Genomic DNA, 22,725 nt, shown 5'->3' with positions numbered 1-22,725 from the left:
ATTATTGGACAGAAACAAAGAAAAATTGAGAGAGGAGGAGGAGTTAGAAAGGGATAGAGACAGAGAGACAACTGTAGACCTGCTTTACCATTCCTGAAGTTTCCCCCCTGGAGGAGGGGACCAGGGCCTTCAACCTCGGTCCTTGTGCACTGTAATGTGTGCTCAAGTGGGTGTGCCACTGCCCAGCCCAGATCATTCCCTGGTGATAAGCACTTTAAATGATTTTTATTAGAAAAATGATTTTTTTTTTAAAAAAAGACCATTTGTAGGAGAATTTTTTATATATATATATAATTCTATCCATTCTTTATGGTATCAGAGAATGAAGTCGTTAACCTAGATGAACTGAATTGGTGAAATCAGATACATGGTGAAACAGTCCTGATTTGGGTAGTGCTTATGAAAATGTTTTTGACTCTTGCTTATAATTTATTTGAACCCAGGGTCGGTCTCACTGATAATGGACCTCCTGGCTCAGTTTTTTAAAATATTTTTTAGACTGGGGGGTGCAGGGGTGCAAGTCATCATTCCAGCACCCTTGGAGTTCTCCTTGCTGCTTCCATAAGGAGCCAGGAGTGGAACCCAAGAGACTTTAGTGTGAGGCAGACACCAGTGCTGAACCTCCTCCCTATGCTTGTCTTAACATCATCAGGTTCTAAGGATTTTTGAAGACACACTTCTTTTTCTTGAATCAGTTACACTATCTTCTTTTTTTTTTTTTTTCCTCCAGGGTTATTGCTGGGCTCGGTGCCTGCACCATGAATCCACTGCTCCTGGAGGCCATTTTTTCCCCTTTTTGTTGCCCTAGTTGTTGCCTCCTTGCGGTTATTATTGCCATTGTTGACGTTGCTTTGTTGTTGGATAGGACAGAGAGAAATGGAGAGAGGAGGGGAAGACAGAGGGGGAGAGAAAGATAGACACCTGCAGACCTGCTTCACCGCCTGTGAAGTGACTCCCCTGCAGGTGGGGAGCCGGGGGCTCGAACCGGGATCCTTATGCCGGTCCCTGCGCTTTGCGCCACGTGCGCTTAACCCACTGAGCCACTGCCCGACCCCCAGTTACACTATCTTCTATTCCTCCTTTTCATAAGTACCGTCATCAGAATTTTATCACCTAAAGTCATTTATCAACACTTCCTCAGTACCTACAGAGTTCCTTAAACACAGTAAATGTGCAATAAATATTGATAGCTGTTGAATTAATGGGCCTCTATGTTCTCTCCTCTATTATTATACTTTTCCAAATATTCTACCAAAATAGAGTTCCGTCTTCTCTCTTTGCCTATTAAGACAGTTGCCTTGGGAGTCGGGCTGTAGCATAGCGGGTTAAGCGCAGGTGGCGCAAAGCACAAGGACCGGCATAAGGATCCCGGTTCGAACCCCGGCTCCCCACCTGCAGGGGAGTTGCTTCACAAGCGGTGAAGCAGGTCTGCAGGTGTCTATCTTTCTCTCCTCCTCTCTGTCTTCCCCTCCTCTCTCCATTTCTCTCTGTCCTATCCGACAATGACAACAATAATAACTACAACAATAAAACAACAAGGGCAACAAAAGGGAATAAATAAAGTAAATATTAAAAAAAAAAATTCTTTAAAAAAAAAAAGACAGTTGCCTGTTTATTTAACATGTTTCACACAATTCGGTTTTTTTTTTTTTTTTTTTTGGACACTATATTTTTTCTCTGCTATAAGACTTTAAGTCTGTACTCTCAAATGCATGCTGGCTTTAAGTCTACACTCAAATGTATGCTTTACGCTTTTTTTTCTTGTATCCTACCTAGCCCAAGCAATTTCCAACCCAGTGGTCCCCATTACCACTTTGCCAGTGCTTACTGTCTCAAATCCATGGAATCTGGTGATGGATGTTTAAGCAAGAAAATATTCATTTCTTTATTATTTCTTTATTTATTTTTGCTTCCAGGGTTATATCTGGGGCTCAGTGCCTGCATTTTGAATCCACTGCTCCTGGAGGCCATCTTTTTTCCATTGTTGTTCTTGTTGTTGTTGCTGGATAGGGCAGAGAGAAATCGAGAGAGGGAGGGGAAGACAGAGGGAGAGAAAAATAGACACCTGCAGACCTGCTTCATTGCTTGTGAAGCGACCCTTCTGCAGGTCCTCACCTCAAGCAGGGGGCCTTGAACCGGGATCCTTGTGCGGGTCATTGCACTTTGCACTATGCGCCTAACCCACTGTGCTACTTGACACCCCCCAGCAAGGAAATATTCATTTCTCTTAATTTAGCACTCATATTGTTCTTCAACTACTCGATATCACTTGACTCAAAAGCAGTGATTACTCATTCATGAAATATTTACTGAGTCTCCACTAGGATAAGTCACCACACTAGATGCTCTGGGGGGGGGGTAATACAGAAATGCTTAACACACACATCCTCTGACTTTTATTATTATTATCTTTATTACCAGAGCACTGCTCAGCTCTGGCTTATGGTGGTGCAGAGGATTGAACCTGGGGCTTTGGAGCCACATGCATGGGAGTCTCTGCTTAACCATATGCTATCTACCCCCGCCCCCTCCTCTGACTTCTACAGCAATTACTGCTGTATGATTCATTCAGCAATTAATCATGTACTGCCTTGTGATGTCTTTTAGACTATCTAGAAAGTGTTCTCTAATCCTGCCATGCTATTTGACTTTTCATTAATTAATGTCTTCATTTACTCCTTTAGCTGATAGTGATTGAATGTCTATGAGGTGATAAGCAGTTAGGGAAGTCAGAATCAAATCAGAGTCCCATCCATCAAAAAAGGTCAGAATGTAGTACAAAAGAGGAAATGGGAACAGATAGAAATTATGACATAACCAATATTACTGGGAACCAGAAGAGAGGATGTCTCACTTTAACAGAGGTGAAAAGGCAGCTAAGCCTGGAAAGAAAGGATCTAACTTTTGTCCAGTTATTTGCAATTGTGATAAAGAGAACACCATAAGCAAAGGCCTAGTAATGTAAAAGAACAAGATCTATCGGGGAAGTAAGGGAAAAAAGTCAGAGCATAGAGATCCATGTGAGGTAAAACTGGGGAGATAAGTGGGAGTCTGAGGGTGCAGTTGCATGCTGTCCTTCAGTAAGGAACTCCCCCCCCCCAATATATGTAACACATGCTCTGTCAGTGTTTGCTTTTTATAAATAAAAACTTTAAAAAATCATTCAAATAATTTACATGTATGTACATAAGTACAAAACTAACCAAGGGGTAAGGAATTAGTATAATGATTATGGGAAAGATGTTCGACCCAGATTCAGTCCCAGCAGCACCATAAGCTAGAGTTGCCAGAGCTCTGGAAACAAAACAAAACCAGTTAATGATAAATATCTTCATATGATTTTCTTTTTTGCCTCCAGGGTTATCCTTGAGGCTCAGTGCCATCACTATGAATTTACTGCTCCTGGTGGCCATTTTTTTCCATTTTATTGGATGGACAGACAGGAATTGAGAGGGGACGGGGAGACAGAAAGACAGAAAGACAGGCACCTGCAGACCCGCTTCACTGCTTGTGAACCATTCCCCCTGCAGGTGGGGAGCAGGGGCTGGAACCTGGGTCCTTGCAGCCCAATTTTTTTTTTTTTTGCCTTCAAGGTTATCGCACAGCTCCACACCTGAACAATCCCACTGCTCCTTGCAGACTCTTTTTATATACAAGCTGATACAGAGAAAGTAGTTGTAGTAGTAGTAGTAGTAATAGTAGTAGTAGTAGTAGTAGTAGTAGTAGAAGAAGAAGAAGAAGAATAAGAAGAAGGAGAAGAAGAAGAAGAGAAAAAGAAGAGAGAGAGAAATGAGAGACACTGCAGAACCCACTCCACTGCTTGTGAGACTTAGGTGCAGATATGCTCATATGTGGTAGCTGGTGGCTCAAACGAGGATCCTCACATGGTAAAGTGTGCACTTTACTAGGTGACCCCTCAACCTAATTTTATTATTTCTCTTTTTTTTCTTTGGAGAGAGAGAGGAGAGACAAAGTGGGGGTATACCACCACCTCTGAGGCTGCTTCTCCTCATGCTATCCATGATGCTCCCATGTGATGTGAGGGGTCTGCTGTGAACCTGATGGTAGTGTACTGAGTTATTCCTGGCCTTATATTTTTAACTACAGGAGAATATATTGGCTGTCATTAAATATCTCCCTCTCTCTTAATTGACTGTATAGGTGGTAGTCAATAAGTACTAAAGAAGTCGGTTTCTGGAACCAGCCTTCTCTGGGAACCCTATTTAAATGGCTTTCAAGCAACAAATGCTGGAGAGGATGTGGGGACAGAGGAACCCTTTTACATTGCTGGTGGGAATGTAAATTGGTCCAGCCTCTGTGGAGAGCAGTCTGGAAAACTCTCAGAAGGCTAGACATGGACCTTCCATATGACCCAATAATTCCTCTCCTGGGGTTATACCCCAAGGACTCCATAACACCCAACCAAAAAGAGGTGTGTACTCCTATGTTCATAGCAGCACAATTCATAATAGCTAAAACCTGGAAGCAACCCAGGTGCCCAACACCAGATGAGTGGCTGAGAAAGCTGTGGTATATATACACAATGGAATACTATGCAGCTATCAAGAACAATGAACCCACCTTCTCTGACCCATCTTGGACAGAGCTAGAAGGAATTATGTTAAGTGAACTAAGTCAGAAAGATAAAGATGAGTATGGGATGATCCCACTCATCAACAGAAGCTGACTTAGAAGATCTGAAAGGGAAACTAAAAGCAGGACCTGATCAAATTGTAAGTAGGGCACCAAAGTAAAAACCCAGTGGTGAGGGGTAGACATGTAGCTTCCTGGGCCAGTGGGGGGTGGGAGTGGGTGGGAGGGATGGGTCACAGTCCTTTGGTGGTGGGAATGGTGTTTATGTACACTCCTAGCAAAATGTAGACATATAAATCAGTAGTTAATTAATATGAAAGGGGGAAATCAATTGTATGTCTCAAAGTTTCTCAAAAGACAAACTGAATCTTTTTAATATATAGGCTATGTATTTGATATGCGGACTCTCAAAAGCCTAGACCAAGTAGATTAGAAGCTTCCAATAGCACAGCTATATATAAGGTACTGGGTACTGTACAGCAAACCATAACAAAGGGACTTTTCAAAGTTAACCCAATTAACAAATAATGTGATGATAAAATTAACTATCGATTGTCTTTTTGAACCCTAAGACAGCAGGAACCTCACATCTTCACTATAGAGCCCCTACTTCCCCCAGTCCTGGAACCCTTGGATAGGGCCCACTTTCCCGTATGCATCTCCCAATCCAAACCAAATAATATTGCATCCGCCAATCACAACCTAACCAAAGCATCGATTGCCATCTCAACATGCTTCACCTCAGACTGTATCCAGAGACTTCACGTGTGGAATGACAACCCTTCAGCTTCATTACTCGGGTGAGACCTTTCCTTTAATAGTACACTCTAATTTCATCTCAGGTAGTTCACTTTCTAACAAAGTCCCATAACCTAGATATACACCAGTTTCTGTGAGAGAGAGCTTATGTGCACACGTATCCATAAACTACTGCAAAATATATACCTGAAAGCAGGATTACACTAGAGTTTGCAGTGAGTACCTCCCTAACACTTCCTCTCCACTATTCCAAGCTTGGGATCCATGATTGCTCAACAAATTTTTTGGCTTCGTATGTTAACTCTCTTTTCAATCACCAGGTTCCAGATGCCACCAGGATGCTGGCCAGGCTTCCCTGGATTGAAGACCCCACCAATGTGTCCTGGAGCTCAGCTTCCCCAGAGACACACCCTACTAGGGAAAGAGAGAGGCAGACTGGGAGTATGGACCGACCAGTCAACGCCCATGTTCAGCGGGGAAGCAATTACAGAAGCCAGACCTTCTACCTTCTGCAACCCTCAACGACCCTGGGTCCATGCTCCCAGAGGGATAGAGAATGGGAAAGCTACCATGGGAGGGGGTGGGTTATGGGGATTGGGTGGTGGGAATTGTGTGGAGTTGTACCCCTCCTACCTTATGCTTTTGTTCACTAATCCTTTCTTAAATAAAAAATTTAAAAAAAAAGGCTTTCAGCAAGCTACTTATGCTGTGCTTTAGTTACCTTATCTGTAAAACGAACAGTTTAATATTACTGTAGCTTATCCTTAATCCATAAGGCTTCTGCGATGATTAAATAAGTCAATACACATAAAAGGATCCGAATAGTGCCTGGGAGATGTGATTCTAGAAAATTATTTAAGTACTGACAGGGCACGCAAAGTCTCGTGTGGCTAGAAAACATAAGCCAAGAACCCTGTGCAAGCTAAACAGTCTCCCATGTTAGTGTCTGGAGGAGCCTGAAGGCGGAAGACGAGAAAAAAAATTTTTTTTTTTTTTTTTGAGCTGAACCCCTAGGAGAGGCTGCAGGTCAGACCCCGTTTCATAGACGAGAAAGATGCAGCCGGAAAAATGTCAGTGCTCAGGGCCAAAGTCACGCAACTCTCGGAGCCGAGAAGAAAGGAGAACGTGGAGGTCCAGCCGCTGCCGTCACCGCCACCGCGGCGGTCACGAACCCGGGCGCTGTGGCCGGAAGTGCCCGGCGATCGGGAGGCGGCGCGCGGGGCAGCAGCGAGCTCGCGCTTCCCAGGCCGGGAGCCGGCGGCGGTTGCGGCCCCGCGTCGCGAGGCACTTCCGGCGTGTGCCGGGGTGGCCGGATGACGTGGCTGAGTCAGAGGAAGAGGCTGAGGAGGCGCCAGGGGGCGGGGGAGGTTCGGGAGCGGGAGGTGACGGCGGCGGCGCGGAGGAGCCAGCGGCTGGGCCCGGGCCCCGTGCGTCTGTCCGCGCCCCGTGGATGCGAATCGGCCGCGGCGGCGGCGGAGGAGTCGGAGTCGGTGGGCCGGCTCCGGGCCGGTGGGAGCGCGGAGGATGAGGCCGCGGCCGGGTGTTCCCGGCGTGGCGGCGGCCGCCGCGCTGTTGCTGCTGCTGCTGCCCCGGGCCCGGGCGGACGAGCACGAGCACACGGTGAGAGGGGCCCCCGGCGCGGCCGTCTCTCGCCCGCTCCCGCAGCTCTCGTCCCCCGCAGGCTCCGCGCGGCCTGGAGGTCCCGGTCCGGCGGCCCCGCAGCCGCCCGGAGGCGCCTTCCGGTTGGGCCTGGCGGAGCCGGCGGCCCGGGAGCTGCGGGGCGGCGGCGGCGGCATTTCGGGGCGCTGCCGGGGTCAGACTCGGCTGCTCTGCTGCTTGGGCCTCTTTCTCCCTCCCACCCCACCCCACCCGGACCGAAATGGCGCCGCACCCCGAGGAGTGGGGGCCCCCGGGGGGGACGGGCAAGGGGTCGGCCGAGTCGTCGGGGCTCCCCTGCCGCGGCCGCGGGACCCGCGGGGCTGGAGTGCCGGAGCCCTTGCCCCCTTCCCCTTCCCCCGGGTCCCGGCTGCGGCTCCGCGGGAGACAGATGCAGCGCGATTACCCGGCATTCTCCAACCAGGAAATAGCCACTTGACGGTCCTCACCGCCTCGATTTCCTTCTCCTCCCCAAACCGGATCAAAATCCAGGCGCGGAGGATCGTGCTGGACTTGGGGTGAGAGCACCTAACTCGGGTCTGCGCGCTCGGCCCGCCCGTCCTCGGCTCGGAGGCCCTTCTCCTCCTCCTCCTCTTGCTTCTCCTTCTCCTTCGCCTCCTCCTGCTTCTCCTCCCCTTCCTTTCTCCTTTTCCTCCTCCTATCTCCTCCATACCTCTCTCCCTCCTCCTCTCTTCTTTCATCCTCCTCCTCTCCCTCCTTCTAACTTGGCCCTCTCCCCCTTTCTCCTCTCTCCTGTCCCTCTGCTTGGAGGGTCGCCTCCCGAGGGCTCCGTGTGACTGGAGCTGAGGGGTCTGGAGTTCCTGGGTCTTGCCGGCTGCCCACCGGCCACTTGCCCCTTGTGCATTGGGCCTCGGATAGCCAGGAGCTGTTGGATTGACGTTTTCACACCACAGCACGAATGTTAACAGGTGACTTTGACTTTAGGGCTGTGACTCTGAGTTCAGCGTGGTGTAGGGGTGGGTGGGTCAGGAAAAGTTCTGCGACTTTTATGACTGCTCCAGAAGTTGCTTATGCACTGAATCTGCAAGAGTCTGACTGACATTTCTGGTGATTTAGGAAAGGAAACAAATGGTCATTAAAAAAAAAAAAAACAACTTCTTTATTGGGGGATTAATGTTTCACATTCGACAGTAAATACAGTAGTTTGTACATGCATAACACTTCTCAGTTTTACACATAACAGTACACAACCCCCACTAGGTCCTCTGTCATCCTTTTTGGACCTGTACTCTCTCCCCCATCCCACCCCAGAGTCATTTACTTTGGTGCAATACACCAACTAAATGGTCATTCTTATGTAATGGACACGACTTCGGATTTTATTTGTAGGTAATAGGGACTTCACCAATCTCTGATGAGCTAGACTTCAGCTAATAAAAGCGTTAATTTTGGTTGTATTTTGCCTTCAGTAACAGAAACACATCACTTTTTTTTTTTAAGAAGCACAAATCTCAAATCAGCGACTTCTTTTTCTGACTTTTTGCAAATATAGTTAGACTATTTACGTTTTACTATTTCTGTCAGATAACTTGTGCCAAAGTATAAAACTGTTCTTTTCCAAAAGGCATCCTGTTATTACTAATAGTTTTTCAAATTTTAAATACAGAGGGCTACCGTGTAAAAAACTCAGAACTCTCTAAACTGTAGTTCCACCATTCAGGCATACAAGGTTAAGTCTAGTTGTCTACTTTTTTTTTTTTTTTTTTTTTTGCCTCCAGGGTTATCTCGGGGGCTTGGTGCCTGCACTATGGATCTACTATTCCTGGAGGCCATTTTCCCCCATTTTGTTGCCCTTGTTATTGTTGCCATTGATGTTGGATAGGACAGAGAGAAATGGAGAAAGAACGGGAAGACAGGGGGAAAGACAGACACCTGCAGACCTGCTTCACCACTTGTGAAGTGACCCCCCTGCAGCTGGGGAGCCAGGGGCTCGAACCAGGATCCTTACGCTGGTCCTTGAGCTTTGCGCCATGTGCTATGTGCGCTTAGCCAGCTGCACCACCGCCAGGTCCCGTAGTCTACTTCTTAAATGTATTTTATAGCAACTGCTATAAATGAGGAAAGCAAATCCTCTCACACTGAAAGTATATAAAGACTTCAAAGTAACTCAGAATTAAAATGTAAGTACAGTTTTCACAATTGTAATTTAGTGCCAGGAATCTTAATAAATTCATTTTCGTGTCAGTAATTGAATATAAATATTTGATAAAGGTTTTAGAGATAATATGTTAATATGTGATGACTACTGGACAGGATTGAGAATCCATTTCATATCTGCATCAAATTGTGCTTAGTTGGGTTTCTGTTAACTACTAATTAAAAATCAAAGATGCTATGCAATAATATCAAGGTATGTCTAAAATTAAAATACATTTTTCTTTTGGCCAAATATTTTCCAGGTTTCTTTGAGAGCTAGGCATTCATTAATCTAAATCAGATAACAATATTGAAAAAGCTGTGATGAAATGAACCAAGAAGGCAGTTGTAGCCATTGAAACGAGAAAGATACTGAAGGTGGAACAGATAAATTGCGAAGGGAAAGTTGTTCAGTAGGTTGTTTAATAAATAACTTGTGGGATTGAATTATTATACTTCAGAAGTTAAAGTTTGCTCTTTATACTTTCTACGAGGACTTTCCAGATAAAAAATATAACTGCTAAGGTATTAACAGTAATATGTGTTAGACAGTCTAACTAGTTTATAAAAATTGAACCATTTAAAGTATAACCTTTTAAAGTTATTTGGTCCACTTAACATACATAGTCTTGGGGCTGCCTATTGTGATTTAGAGGCTTTAGCTAGACTAAAATTTCCTTGTGGTTCATTGTACCTCTTATAGGTGATATTTGAACTTAAGAACACCAGAGAAGTTGTTACTTGACTGAGACCAGAAAGCCATTGAGGTAGGATTAGTATTTAAAATCCAGCAGTATGAATTGATCTGTAGGATATGTTCTACAACCTTTAAAATAAAAATAGAACAATACCTATGAAGCTACACAATGGCTAACATAATATGAGATCCTGGCATTGCATGTGTCAGGGTGATCTCCGCCATCGGTACCCCCCTCTCCCCACTAACAAGTCAAGTCACTCTCAAAAAATAAAAATAGGACAGCAGCACTGAGTGGTGGCACAGTGGATAAAGCCTTAGACTCTAAATCATGAGGTCCTGAGTTTGATCCTGACATTAGTTGTGCCAGAGTGATGCCCTGTTTCTCTCTCCTCATAAATAAGCCTTAAAAAATTTAAAACACCTAGTATTAAATCTAGTAGTTATTTACTTTTTGTGTTTTTTTTTTTTAAGTACTTTTAAAAATTTATTTTTCCCTTTTGTTGCCCTTGTTTATCGTTGTCGTCATTATTGCTGTCATTGTTGGATAGGACAGAGAAAAATCCAGAGAGGAGGGAGAAGACAGAGAGGGGAGAGACACCTGCAGACCTGCTTTACCGCCTATGAAGTGACTCCCCTGCAGGTGGGGAGCCGGGGGCTTGAACTGGGATCTTTACACCTGTCCTTGTGCTTTGCACCACCTGCGCTTAACCCGCTGCGCTACTGCCCGACTCCCAGTTATTTACTTTTATTGCCACCAGTGTTATTGCTGGGACTTGGTGCCAGCACCACAAATCCACTGCTTCCGGTGGCCACCCCCCCCCTTTTTTTTTTTTTAGAGAGGACAGAAATTGAAAGAGGATGGGGAGATAGTATGTCAGATAGTGTACCTCCTACTTCACTGCTCCTGGGGGGCCGGGGAGCTTGAAACCTGATCCTTGTGCTTAACTGGGTGTGCCACCTCCCAGTCCCAAATCTAGTAGTTACTTGGATTGATAGTATTTGAAAGTATTTATAAGAGCTTAGAGGAGTGGTTGTACAAGTCTAGATCTATAATGGGTTTGCTGCTGCAGATGTTTAGAACTGACTGACTTAATGAGCATTTGACCTGTATAGTCATAATGTGTGTGTATGTAAAGACTGCTAGTTCTAATCTGCTGTCACTACCTTAACATTCTTAATTTTTGAACAAGGGATCCTGCAAGTTTTGTTTCGTACAGGGCCCTACAAAATATATTATAGCTGGTCTTAACATGGGGTAACTACTTTATGTGGTTCTGCCAGCTGCCTATTTCTCTGAATCAACCTGCCTGCCAGGATTCAGCTCACCATTTGATTCCTATCATAAATTTATGTAATTTTTTTTTAATCCAAAACTCTAATATTCTCAGGAGGGTATTGAAAAGGGAGTAAGCTGTTGAATTTGAGTGCATCTACACATATATGTAATACACATGAAGTGTGTTCCTCTCAGTATTTGAAATTTGATCCATGTGTGGATTACAAGTCAATGTTTGAAATAAAAATTAACTTTTTTTTTTTTTTGAAAAGCTGGCTCTTAGTGATTAAAGGGTGTTAAAAAGACATCCTCTGAATGAAAGTACTGGATGTTTTTTCCTGCTTATCTGGTTTTTAAGCATCAAGATAGATTATAATTTATTTTAAAATATTTCAAATTAAAAATCATAGAATTTTAGAACTAGAATGATTTGAAATCATTTAGTCAACAGAGATTTTCCTAATGTCCCGAGGAGACCTTTGATTGGCCCAGGGACACAGAAACAATCTGAGTTTCCTAATCTCTAGATCTTTTTCTACATGTCTTGTACATAAAATCTCCATGTAAAGATGTCAGCGCAAACAAACAAACAAACAAAAAAAACAGTAATAAGGGGAACAAGAAATTTAAAGCATTTTATGGTTTGCAGTATAGCCTTGGGCTTTTATTGGGTTCTCTTGCCATAAGATGACAAAGTTAAAAACTTTTTTCTTCTGTACAAATGTAAAGTGCTTGGCACATTAAACGGTCTTAAATCAGTGTTTGTTGAGGGACTGGAGAACTGTCAGGGATAAGAATATGCAGTGTTAGAAGCGGGTAGCACGGTGGACAGACTCAGACCACTATTCATTTAAGATGCAGTCTTTGGGGTGCTGTTATTATTTCGGTACCCTACTGTGGCTAAAGTCCCATCTGCAGTCACTGTTCTTTTGGTAGGTATTGTTGCAAGATCTCATCTGTGCCTGCTTCTGGCCTCTGAATTGGCTCACTTGCAAGTGATTTCAGTGTGTGTGTGTGTCACCTTTACAAGTGACAGCCTTTTTCTTTGTCTCTTTTGGTCATATAGGAACTCTTAAATTTTATTTGAAGGTTTATAAAGAGAATAAGCCATTTACTATAAGTGGATTTGTGAGTGCTCTAAGATCTAGTTTTGGGCAATGCTATAATTCATTGTTCTATTTTCATTTGTACTCTATGGCAGACTCAAAATTTATTTAGCCACAAAGCTATTTTGAGCAAGAGCAGTTATCTCAGGAGACTACTCTAAAATACACTTCTTATTTATTTTGTATTGAGATTTTTATGTGTATGATTAAAAGTTAATAGTTAGAAGGCATTGAAATTATGATTTCTGATACACTTTTGATTTGGATTTTGCTTCCAAGTATGTAGTGCAGATACCTCCACTCCATGGAAATGATGCTATTTAGGTGTTTATTTTGAGACTTTGGACTTTAACCTGTCTATAAATTGTGACTTCTGTATTCATATTTTACATGAGTACATCAGTCTCCTTAAGTATGTTCCTCCTGAGAAAAATTAATTCATGGTCTCTAGCAATGTGGGGGACTTCTTTTTGTTCCTTTTCCCAGCACATAAAGAATATTTAAATAAGAAAGGTTCAGCAGTGGTGATTTCTTGAGAATAAAGATCATTTCCTTTGAGATTAGGGAACACATTTCTTCATTGGTGGGTTTGTTCCCTTTTCTTTCTTTTTAAAAATTATCTTTATTTATTGGGTAGAGATAGCCAGAAATTAAAGAGGGTAGGGGGAGACAGAGAGAGAGACACCTGCAGCACTGCTTCCCCTTGCAGGTGGGGACCGGTGGCGTGAACCTGGGTCCTTGTGCAGTGTAACATGTGCGCTCAACTAGGTGCGCCAACACCTGCCCGCCCCCCCCTTTCCTGCACTAATTCCCCCCGCCCTCCTTTGCCACTAGAGCTTTGCTGGGGCTCTGGCTGCATGCTTCCTCTCCCCACCCCCCGATGGTAAAAGACAAATAGGGAAAAACAGAGAAGGAGCAGAATACCACAGCATTACTTCACTGCTTATAAAACCTCCCCTTCTATGCGGTTCTCCTATGTGGTGGCTAGGGGCTTGTAATTGGGTCCTCATGCGTGGTCATGTTTGTGCTCTACCCAGCATGCTGTCTCCCAATCCCCTAAAGCCCCCCCCCCAACGTACTTTAGGGCAGATTAAAGATTTAAATGGGAAAGTTGTTCATTATTCAGTACTGTGTTTAGTTGCTTTGTTTAAGTCAACGACTGCCACCTCTCCAGATTCAAAGGAGGTCTCGAAACTTTACATCAGGCTCAACCTGACGCTGTTAACTGGCTACGGAAGAAGGGCAAATGCTAGAAGAAGTGTATCTTTTCATACTTTGATTTTTGCTTTTGCTGCTAATAAGGCTGCCTAGAGCTTAGCGAAAATGTAGTTCTAAACTTGGGATGGATCTTGGACAATTTATCAACTGTAATTTAGCATTTTTAAAAAATCTGTAAAATGGGAAAATGTAACTAGACTTAATTTTTGTTTGCCTCCAGGATTATCACTGGCGCTTGGTGCCTGCACCACAAATCCACTGCTCCTGGAGGCCATTTTTCCCTCATTTTTTGGTTGCCTTCCTTGTTGTCCTTGTTGTTGGATAGGACAGAGAAATCAAGAGGGGGAGGGAGAAAGATAGACACCTGCAGATCTGCTTCACCACCTGTGAAGCGACCCCCCTGCAGGTGGGGAGCCGGGGCTTGAACCACGATCCTTATTCCAGTCCTTGTGTTTCTCGCCATGTGCACTTAACCTGCTGCACTCCCGCTCAGTCTCCAACTTTTAGTATTTTAATGTATATAATATTATTATTTCTTTTAGTTTGATATAGAGATAAAGACCAAAGCGCTACTCAGTTCAGAGCCTCAGACGTGAAAGTCTTTAGCAGAACCATTATGCTGTCTCTCCAGCCCATAACTAGAGTTTTGAGAGAATTAAATATTTGTGTAAAGACCTTAGAACTATGTCTAGCAAATAGTATGTGCTTATTAAGTGTTAGCTAATGATGCTAATATGAATGTGTGCACTCCACCAGGTGGCGCCACTGCCTGGCCCCCCATAATGTAATCATCTACCCCAACTGGTCAATGAACCTAGGACCTCCAGGTGCACAATGACTTCCTTATTCGGGTACTTCTCAGGGAGTCTTCTTGGACTGCATTGCTGCCATGCCCGGCGTCTGTTGCTCTGTCTCCTTGCTTTCTTTCTCCCCTTCTAGTGGTTACTGCAGTTGTAAAACTTTTATCTTTTTCAGTGTGACTATTCAACTTGAGTTTTTCTTTTCTCTTCTTTCCTTTTTAAATTTTATTAGTGACTTAATATTGACTTACAATATTCTAAGATAACATAATTCAACACTGTTCCTACCATCAGAGTTCGGTATTCCCATTGGAAGCTACAGTGTTCTTCCCAGGTTGCAGGTATAGGCTGAGTATTATTTCTATAACTATTTATCTATATTTCTATGTATTTGCCCCCTCTCCCCCCCCCCCATGGTCTTGCCTTCTTTTCCTTTCTAAGTCACACCTAAACCTATTATTACTTCTGAATGTCTTTCCTTTTTTTCTCTTCTCTCTCTGGGTCCTGATGAAGTTGAAGTTCAGAGCTCTCTGGTCATCTTCCCCTAACATTTCTCCCCCCTCTGGGAGTATGGACCAAAATTCTTTTTGGGATGCAGATGGTGGGACTTCTGGCTTTTGTAATTGCTTCTCCACAGGACATGGTTACCCAACTTGAGTTTTTCCAAGGGAAGTATTTAAAAGGAGCTTTCTAGAGGACTGGTAAGATAGCTCACTTGGGAGGGTGCCTGCTTTGCCATGTGTGTGCCCAGGTTGGAGTCTGGTCTTCACTGCACTGGAGGAATCTTTGGTGCTGTGGTGTTTTTCCCTCTCTGTAGCTGAAAAAGCTGTCCTGGAGTAGTGAAGTGCTGGTGAGGACTAAAAAAAGAAAAAAAGGTTTCGGGAGAGACAGAGAGACACCTGCAGACCTGCTTTACTGCTCGTGAAGCGTTCCAGCTGCAGGTGGGGAGCAGGATGGGAGATTGGTGAGGGGTGCTAGAACCCAGGTCCTTGCACATTATGTGCACCTAATGGGGTATGCCACTGCCTGGCCTCCAGGAGGAAAGAATCTTACCACTCCCTCTTCCTTGGAGTGGGGGAGCTTAAGGAGTTTCAGCAGCTTTAAAGGAGAAGAAAGGAAATCCTGTATCCCTGATGAACATTGATGTGAAGACCCTGAACAAGATCTTGACTAATTGAATCCAACAACATATCAAGAGAATAATTCACCAAGACCAAGAGGGGTTCATCCCTGGGAAATAGGGATGTTTTAACATTTGCAAATCAATATAATTCATCATATCAGCAAAAAGAATTATAGTTTTCTTTTTTTTTTAATTTTTTAAATTATTTTTTTGAATATTTATTCCCTTTTGTTGCCCTTGTTGTTTTATTGTTGTAGTTATTGTTGTTGATATTAATGTCGTTGTTGGATAGGACAGAGAGAAATGGAGAGAAGAGGGCAAGACAGAGAGGGGGAGAGAAAGACAGACACCTGCAGACCTGCTTCACCGCCTGTGAAGTGACTCCCCTGCAGGTGGGGAGCTGGGGGCTCTAACCGGGATCCTTACACACTGCATGCGCTTAACCCACTGCGCTATCGCCCGACTCCCAGCAGTTTTCTAAAGAAGAGATACACATGGCCCACAGTCACATGAAGAAATGTTCCACTTCACTTATCATTAGAGAAATGTAAAATAAAATCACACTGAGATACCATCTCACACCTGAGAGAATGGCTTCCATCAACACACCTGGAAAGGACAAGTGTTGGAGAGGTTGTGGAGAAAAGAGAACTCGGCTACATTGCTGGTGGGGATGCAAACTGGTGCAGCACCTTTGGGAAACTGTGGAAAGTCCATAAACATAGAAAAATGAGATTACGTTATCCAGTAATACCACCCTTAGGCCATGTTTGAACCTGTGTCACACATGGTAAAGCAGAAACTATCTTGTAGGCCCAGTGTTTTCTACTTTCAAGATATTTTAAGACATTTTTTTCTTAAAAAACAGCTGATGTCTTGACTTTATCTTGTGGCAGAGTCTGCATAAGAGCAATGTAATATAAACATTTTTGAATAATACGGCCTAGAGCCATAGTTATTCAAAGAAATAGGCTTATAGTACATGTTTTCCAGGCTGATTAAAGAAAAAAAAAAGATGGCTTGAATGAATACTGTCAAGTTTTCAAAGTCTGGCTTTCGTTTCTCTTGTTTTAGTAATTTCTCTTTGTTTTTTTTTTTTGGCTGATGATCATCCAAAGAAAAGACTAGAGAGATGGGAGTCGGGCTGTTGCACAGCAGGTTAAGCGCAGGTGGCGCAAAGCACAAGGATAGGCATAAGGATCCCGGTTTGAACCCCAGCCCCCCACCTGCAGGGGAGTCGCTTCACAGGTGGTTGAAGCAGGTCTGCAGGTGTCTATCTTTCTCGCCTCCTCTCTGTCTTCCCCTCCTCTCTCCATTTCTCTCTGTCCTATCCAACAATGACAACAACAATAATAACTACAACAATAAAACAGAAGGGCAAAAGGCAACAAAAGGGAATAAATAAAGTAAATATTAAAAAAAAATTTAATAAAAAAAAAGAAAAGACTAGAGAGGAAATAGAATTTTCTTTGTGTTTCTTGGAGATGTTACCTCCTGGAATTTTTATTGATTAACATGAGGCCTTTTTTTTTTTTTTTTTTTTTTTTTGCCTACAGGGTTATCATGGGCTCAGTGCCTGCACTAGGAATACACTGTTCCTGCAGGCCAATTTTTTCCGTTTTTGTTGCCCTTGTTATTGTCATTGCTGTTGTTGGCTAGGACAGAGAGAAATCAAGAGAGAAGGGAAGACAGAAAGGGGGAGAGAAAGATAAGACACCTGCTTCATCCCTTGTGAATCGACCCCCCTGCAGGTGGGGCACTGGGAGCTCGAACCAGAATCCTTAAGCCGATGTCCTTAAGCCCGTCTGTGCACTTTGTGTCATGTGTGCTTAACCAAGTTTTTTTTTTAAATTGACTGATTTTGTTTCACCTCTCTTTGTCATTTGTTAGCATGATGAATCATTGATTTTAGGCTTGCAAGTATTTGATAGTACACATCTCAAGTATAACTGTACTTTTATGAGCCATTCATTTTTTTTTACTAAAATTCTTTTATTTATTTTATAAAATGGAAATATTGACAAGATCATAAGATGAGAGGTACAGTGCCCATCCCCAGAGCTCCATATCCCATCCCCTCCCTTGATAGCTTTCCTATTTTTTTATTAAATTTTTTATTTATAAAAAGGAAACATTGACTAAACCATAGGATAAGAGGGGTACAACTTGACACAATTCCCACCACCAGAACTCTGTATCCCATCCCCTCCCCTGATAGCTTTCCTATTCTTCAACCCTCTGGGAGTATGGACCCACGGTCATTGTGGGATGTAGAAGGTTGAAGGTCTGGCTTCTGTAATTGCTTCCCTGCTGAACATGGGTGTTGACTGGTTGATCCATACTCCCAGCCTGTTTCTCTCTTTCCCTAGTGGGCAAGGGCTCTGGGGAAGCAGAGCTCCAGGACACATTGGTGGGGTTGCCTGTCCAGGGACGTCTGGTCGGCATCATGCTAGCATCTGGAACCTGGTGGCTGAAAAGAGAGTTAACATACAAAGCCAAACAAATTGTTGACCAATCATGGACATAAAGGCTGGAATAGTGCAGATGAAGAGTTGGGGGGCCCTCCATTTTGTAGATAGCTAGTAGGCCTATTTTAATTATATTCCAAAGGGCCTGTGGCTATACTAGTGGTTTTTTCCCCTTTTTCCTTTTCTTTCTTTCTTTCTTTCTTTCTTTCTTTCTTTCTTTTTTTTTTTTTTTTTTTTGCCTTAGCCTGAAATCTCATATGCAGGTAGATCCAAGTTATTGTCTGGGGAGATGATGTCATGGATGGAAGAAGGACCAGAAAGCTGGATCAGGGAAGAGAGTAGCTCCCTAATATGGGAAAGGTGTATAAATATTGTTGACTATGAACCCCATTGATGTGATCTGGGGCCCATATTCAGCTTAGGAGCCTATATGACCTCTGCATCCCTGTGGATCTGAGCTCACATTCTGTGGTCATAAGTAGGAGCGTTCCAAGCTGCCCCAATATCACGACCCATCTTCCTCAGGTGTAGCATAGAGTATGTTGTCCAGCCTCCCTTTGGAGGATGGAACATTCTCTACCATTGTTGATCCAAGCTGAGGGCAAGGTCCTATGGGGGCCCACAAAGGGGTCTTATGGGGGCCCACAAAGGGGTCTATCTATGATGAAATGACCAGTAACAATGAAGAGAGAGATTTATTCGAGGTCTAGGCCCATCATATCTGTGAGCCATTGTCTTTTTTTGTAAACAAAACATTATGTAAAACAGTTTAGAAAAGGTAGATTTGCCTGAGACCGTAATCAAAGGAGATAATTTTAATAATTTCACTTGAGTTTCATATTTAAGGAGTAGCCATTGGTCACCAGATTAAAACAAACTTTCAGCACTTTTATTTCTTCTCAGAAACTGTATACTTTAGAACGAATAGCAGATATCCCCTTAATTTGAATCTAATTAAAAATTGTGTTTATTTTTTAGCATCAGCTCTTGCACCTGAGCAATTCTACTTATCCCTATGGACTTTTTTTTTTTTTTTTTTGTATGTTTGTTTAATTTCAGGTAGTGACAGATAGGAAAGGAGAGGCATCATACCACCATTCATGAAGCTCTCTCCCTGGTGCTGTGCATGGTGCACATGGGATATGGTACCAGGGACTTGGATATAGGTCCTCCTGAATTTTTAAATTCATATTTGGTTTTGTTTGTTTCAGTATCAAGATAAAGAAGAAGTGGTCTTATGGATGAATACTGTTGGACCCTATCACAATCGCCAAGAGACATATAAGTACTTTTCACTTCCATTCTGTGTGGGGTCAAAAAAAAGTATTAGCCATTACCATGAAACTCTGGGAGAAGCACTTCAAGGAGTTGAATTGGAATTTAGTGGCCTGGACATTAAATTCAAAGGTAAGTAGTCCCGAGTTGTCTATAATTGCAAAGGAGGTTGTAGACTGGGGTTTCTCAACTGTGTTACAGTTGACATTGTGATCACGTAATTCTTTGAGGAGGCACTGTCCAGTGCATAGTGGGTGACTTAGTAGAGTCCTTTGCCTCTGCCCATTCATTAGATATCAGTAGCTCTCCCCAATTAGGACACCAAACAAGTCTTCAGACATTGCTAATTGCCCTTGGTTCAGAACCACTGCTAATAAACTATAAAGTGTTTTGATGTACATATTTATTGAATTTAGAAGAATGTTTTAATAGCTAACATAAGATGCTGAATGTTTATAAAATAACTTAATAAAATTATATTTCTCTAACAGGCTTCTTTCTGAAAAGTATTTTCTAGTAAACCCTCTATTGATGGTAGTTATGAGGCCAGAGAAGACTTTTCTGGAGTTGTGGAGATAAATATATATGCTGTGATATGGGAGTACGTAACATCTTTGTGTAAATTCAAGCTTGTGTCATTGGCTCAGATTATACATCTTAGTTTTATGTTAGCTTTTGCTTAGACCTGTGAGATAGTGTAGACTTAAATATTTTAAGTCAAAGATTTGTTAAAAATTGAAAGGAAAAGTTCCTCAGACTTCCTTATGTTGTGGACTCTTCCTTTGTCAGATCCTTTGATTGTATTTATACTTTTTTGTTTTCCTATGTGAAGTTTGTCACAGAGTGTATTTCCTGTATAGATATTTTTTAACCTAGTACACAGAAATCTGAAAAATTGAATTTCTAAAGGATTTTTTTGATTGGAGGCCTATATTTGTTAATAGAACATGGATCTTGTAACCAGGAACTCTGAATTTTAAAGATTTGTTCATAATTTTTGACAGAGATCATAGCATTTATAGTGTCAGATATCGAACCCAGTGCCTCAAGCAGCTAGAAATACATTCTGCTAGCTGAGTGAGCTATGTCACTCAGCCACTTAGTTGACTAATCAGCAGAAACTGGATTTTAATACTATTTCTTTTACCTTATTGATTTTAGTAAAGTTGTTTATTAGTTTTGTTTTCATTATTTATGTGTAATGAACAGCTTTTAACTTAAAATGTAAAATAAAAATATTTTAAAGCTTACATTTCATTTATTAAATTTTATTGTTTTAGAATAATTTTGTTGTTGAAAATAAGCATATATATTATTCTTTGTTTCTGTAATTTTTTTCTGGGGTTTGATTATGAACCTATGTCATATATATATATATATATTTATATATATATATATTTTTTTTTTTTTCATATTTATATTTAGGCTATAGTGACCTGGTCTTTAACTTTATGAATTGTAAAAATGCCCTGAGGCTTGTATTTTAATCAACTTCAGTGTTTAATCACATAAGGAGAAAACAGAGTATGTGGCTTCTTTCTTTTTATTTTTTTAAAAGAATTTATTTATTTATTCATGAGAAAGATAGAGAAAGAACCAGCCATCAATCTGGTGCATGTGCTGCCGGGGATCAAACTCAGGACCAATGCTTTATCCACTGTGCTACCTCCTGGACCACAACTTCTTTATTTCTTTTGAGAAGCATAATATTATGTTTACCTGCTATGTCCTTTTCCATATTTGGTGCACATTTATAGATTGTTAACAAAGAACCAGAGAGAATAGGTAAAAACCCTGAGTCATCCTGTACTACTTTGGACAAGATTTAATCATTTTGAAGAACTCTCCCTTTACTAAATTAGTATACATTCAGCTGTCTTTACCTTTACTGTTTTATTAGTTTGCTTGAAGATGAAATAGAAAGGGTTTAAATAAAGTTTTCATAGGCTATAACAGTGAGATAAATTCCTTTTAGACTCAGCACTTTTAGATTAAATTAAAAAAAAAAAAAAGGCCAGTCATTGTTTAAGAACAGGTGGTTCCTGGTCAGCTCTGTACCTCTGGCATGGATATGCTGTTAAAGGAGCTGTTTAAGCAAATGGCCAGGATGAAATAGGAAACAATGATTAGATTTTGTCTGTCATGGTCAAGCTGATCATGCTTTAACAAGTACTTTCTTTATAAGGTTTTCTGGTGCTACTTATGTTATCATGGAATTTTAAATGTGGAATGTTTCTTAGAGAATGCCATCTGAGGGAGCTGGGTGGTGGTGCACCTGGTTGAATGAATATGTTACAGTGCACAAGGACCTGGGTTCTAGCCCCCAGTCCCCACTTGGAGGAAGAAAGTTTCACGAGTGGTAAGGTTCACGAGTGGTAAAGCAGGTCTGCAGGTGTCTTATCTCCTTCCCCCCTCTTAAAAAATATATAGTTTTTAAATTATCTTTATTTGTTGGATAGAGACAGAAATTGAGAGGGTAGGGGGAGATACAGAGGGAGAGAGACTTCTGCAGCACTGCTTAACCACTCGCAAAGCTTTCCTCCTGCTAGGGAGGACCGGGGGCTCAAAACTGGGTCCTTGTGCACTGTCACTTGTGCGCTCAACCAGGCGCGCCACCACCCAGCCCCTCTCCTTCTCTCTCTGTCTCTCCCTTCCATCTCAATTTCTGGCTGTGTCTATCCAATAAATAAAGATAAATAATAAAATAAAGAATGCCTTCTCAGGGAGGGCCAGAGACGAATGATTTGTCCGAGGTTGATCACATCAGGCTAATGTCATGGAAAATCAGAACTGTTGTCGCTATGTGAACTATGGAAATACTAACATAGTTTGGTCCTTTAAGTGTTAAAGATTTCTTTTTGTTTTCTGTTTTTTTTACCAAAGCACTGCTCAACTCTGATTTATGGTGGTACTAGGATTGAACCTGGGGCTTCAGAGCTTCAGGAATGAAAGTCTTTTTGCATAAATATTATGCTGTGCACACACACACACACCCGTCTCCTCCATCCTAAATGTCCTTATATAGCCATATTTAAATAAGAACATCAAATTTTGCAAATACTGTGAAGCCAGGAAAAAAACCCATATATATGTGTACACACACACACACACACACAGACTAGTGATATACATACATATACCTTTTTGCTTTTAGCCTAGTAGATTCTGTTAGGCTAACTGAATTAGTATTGCTACATATAATGAAAGGTGCTGAATAGACCACTGTATAGAATTAGCATAGTCTTAATCTTAACTCTAATGTAGGATACCTCTTAAGCTTTTTTAAGCAATGCCAGGACCTCACAAACATAATTTTGCCTTTTCCAAGCTGACTTTTTCACCCATTTTATTTCATGAAAAGATAGGCTGTTAGACAGAAGTAGAGAGGGAGAAATACCATAGCAGTGCTCTTATCATCCAGAATGTTCCTGGTGCTGTGGTGTACCATGTGGTATTAGCTTTTGAACCTGGGACTTCCCACAAGGTAAGGTATGGGTACATTACTGGATGAGCTTTCTGCTTGACTCTCCCACTTAATATTTTATGGATAGCTTTTTTTTTTTTTAAATTTATTTACAAAAAGGATACCTGAAA

General features: G+C 42.2%; 1 protein-coding gene across 1 annotated transcript in view; it reads left to right on the top strand.

The window, feature by feature from the left end:
• The first annotated feature begins 6,687 nt into the window (after positions 1–6,687).
• TM9SF3 (transmembrane 9 superfamily member 3) overlaps positions 6,688–22,725 on the top strand; it is a 69,749-nt gene continuing 53,711 nt past the window's right edge. The window contains exons 1-2 of the mRNA XM_007532631.3: positions 6,688–6,972; positions 19,068–19,263. Coding sequence (XP_007532693.1) covers positions 6,877–6,972; positions 19,068–19,263 — 292 coding nt within the window. The 5' untranslated portion in view covers positions 6,688–6,876. The remainder of the gene's footprint in view (positions 6,973–19,067; positions 19,264–22,725) is intronic.

The sequence above is a fragment of the Erinaceus europaeus genome, chromosome 1, assembly GCF_950295315.1.
Source record: "Erinaceus europaeus chromosome 1, mEriEur2.1, whole genome shotgun sequence".
Taxonomy (NCBI): domain Eukaryota; kingdom Metazoa; phylum Chordata; class Mammalia; order Eulipotyphla; family Erinaceidae; genus Erinaceus; species Erinaceus europaeus.
The sequence above is the reverse complement of the archived record's forward strand: the minus strand, read 5'-3'. Positions and strand labels throughout refer to the sequence as shown.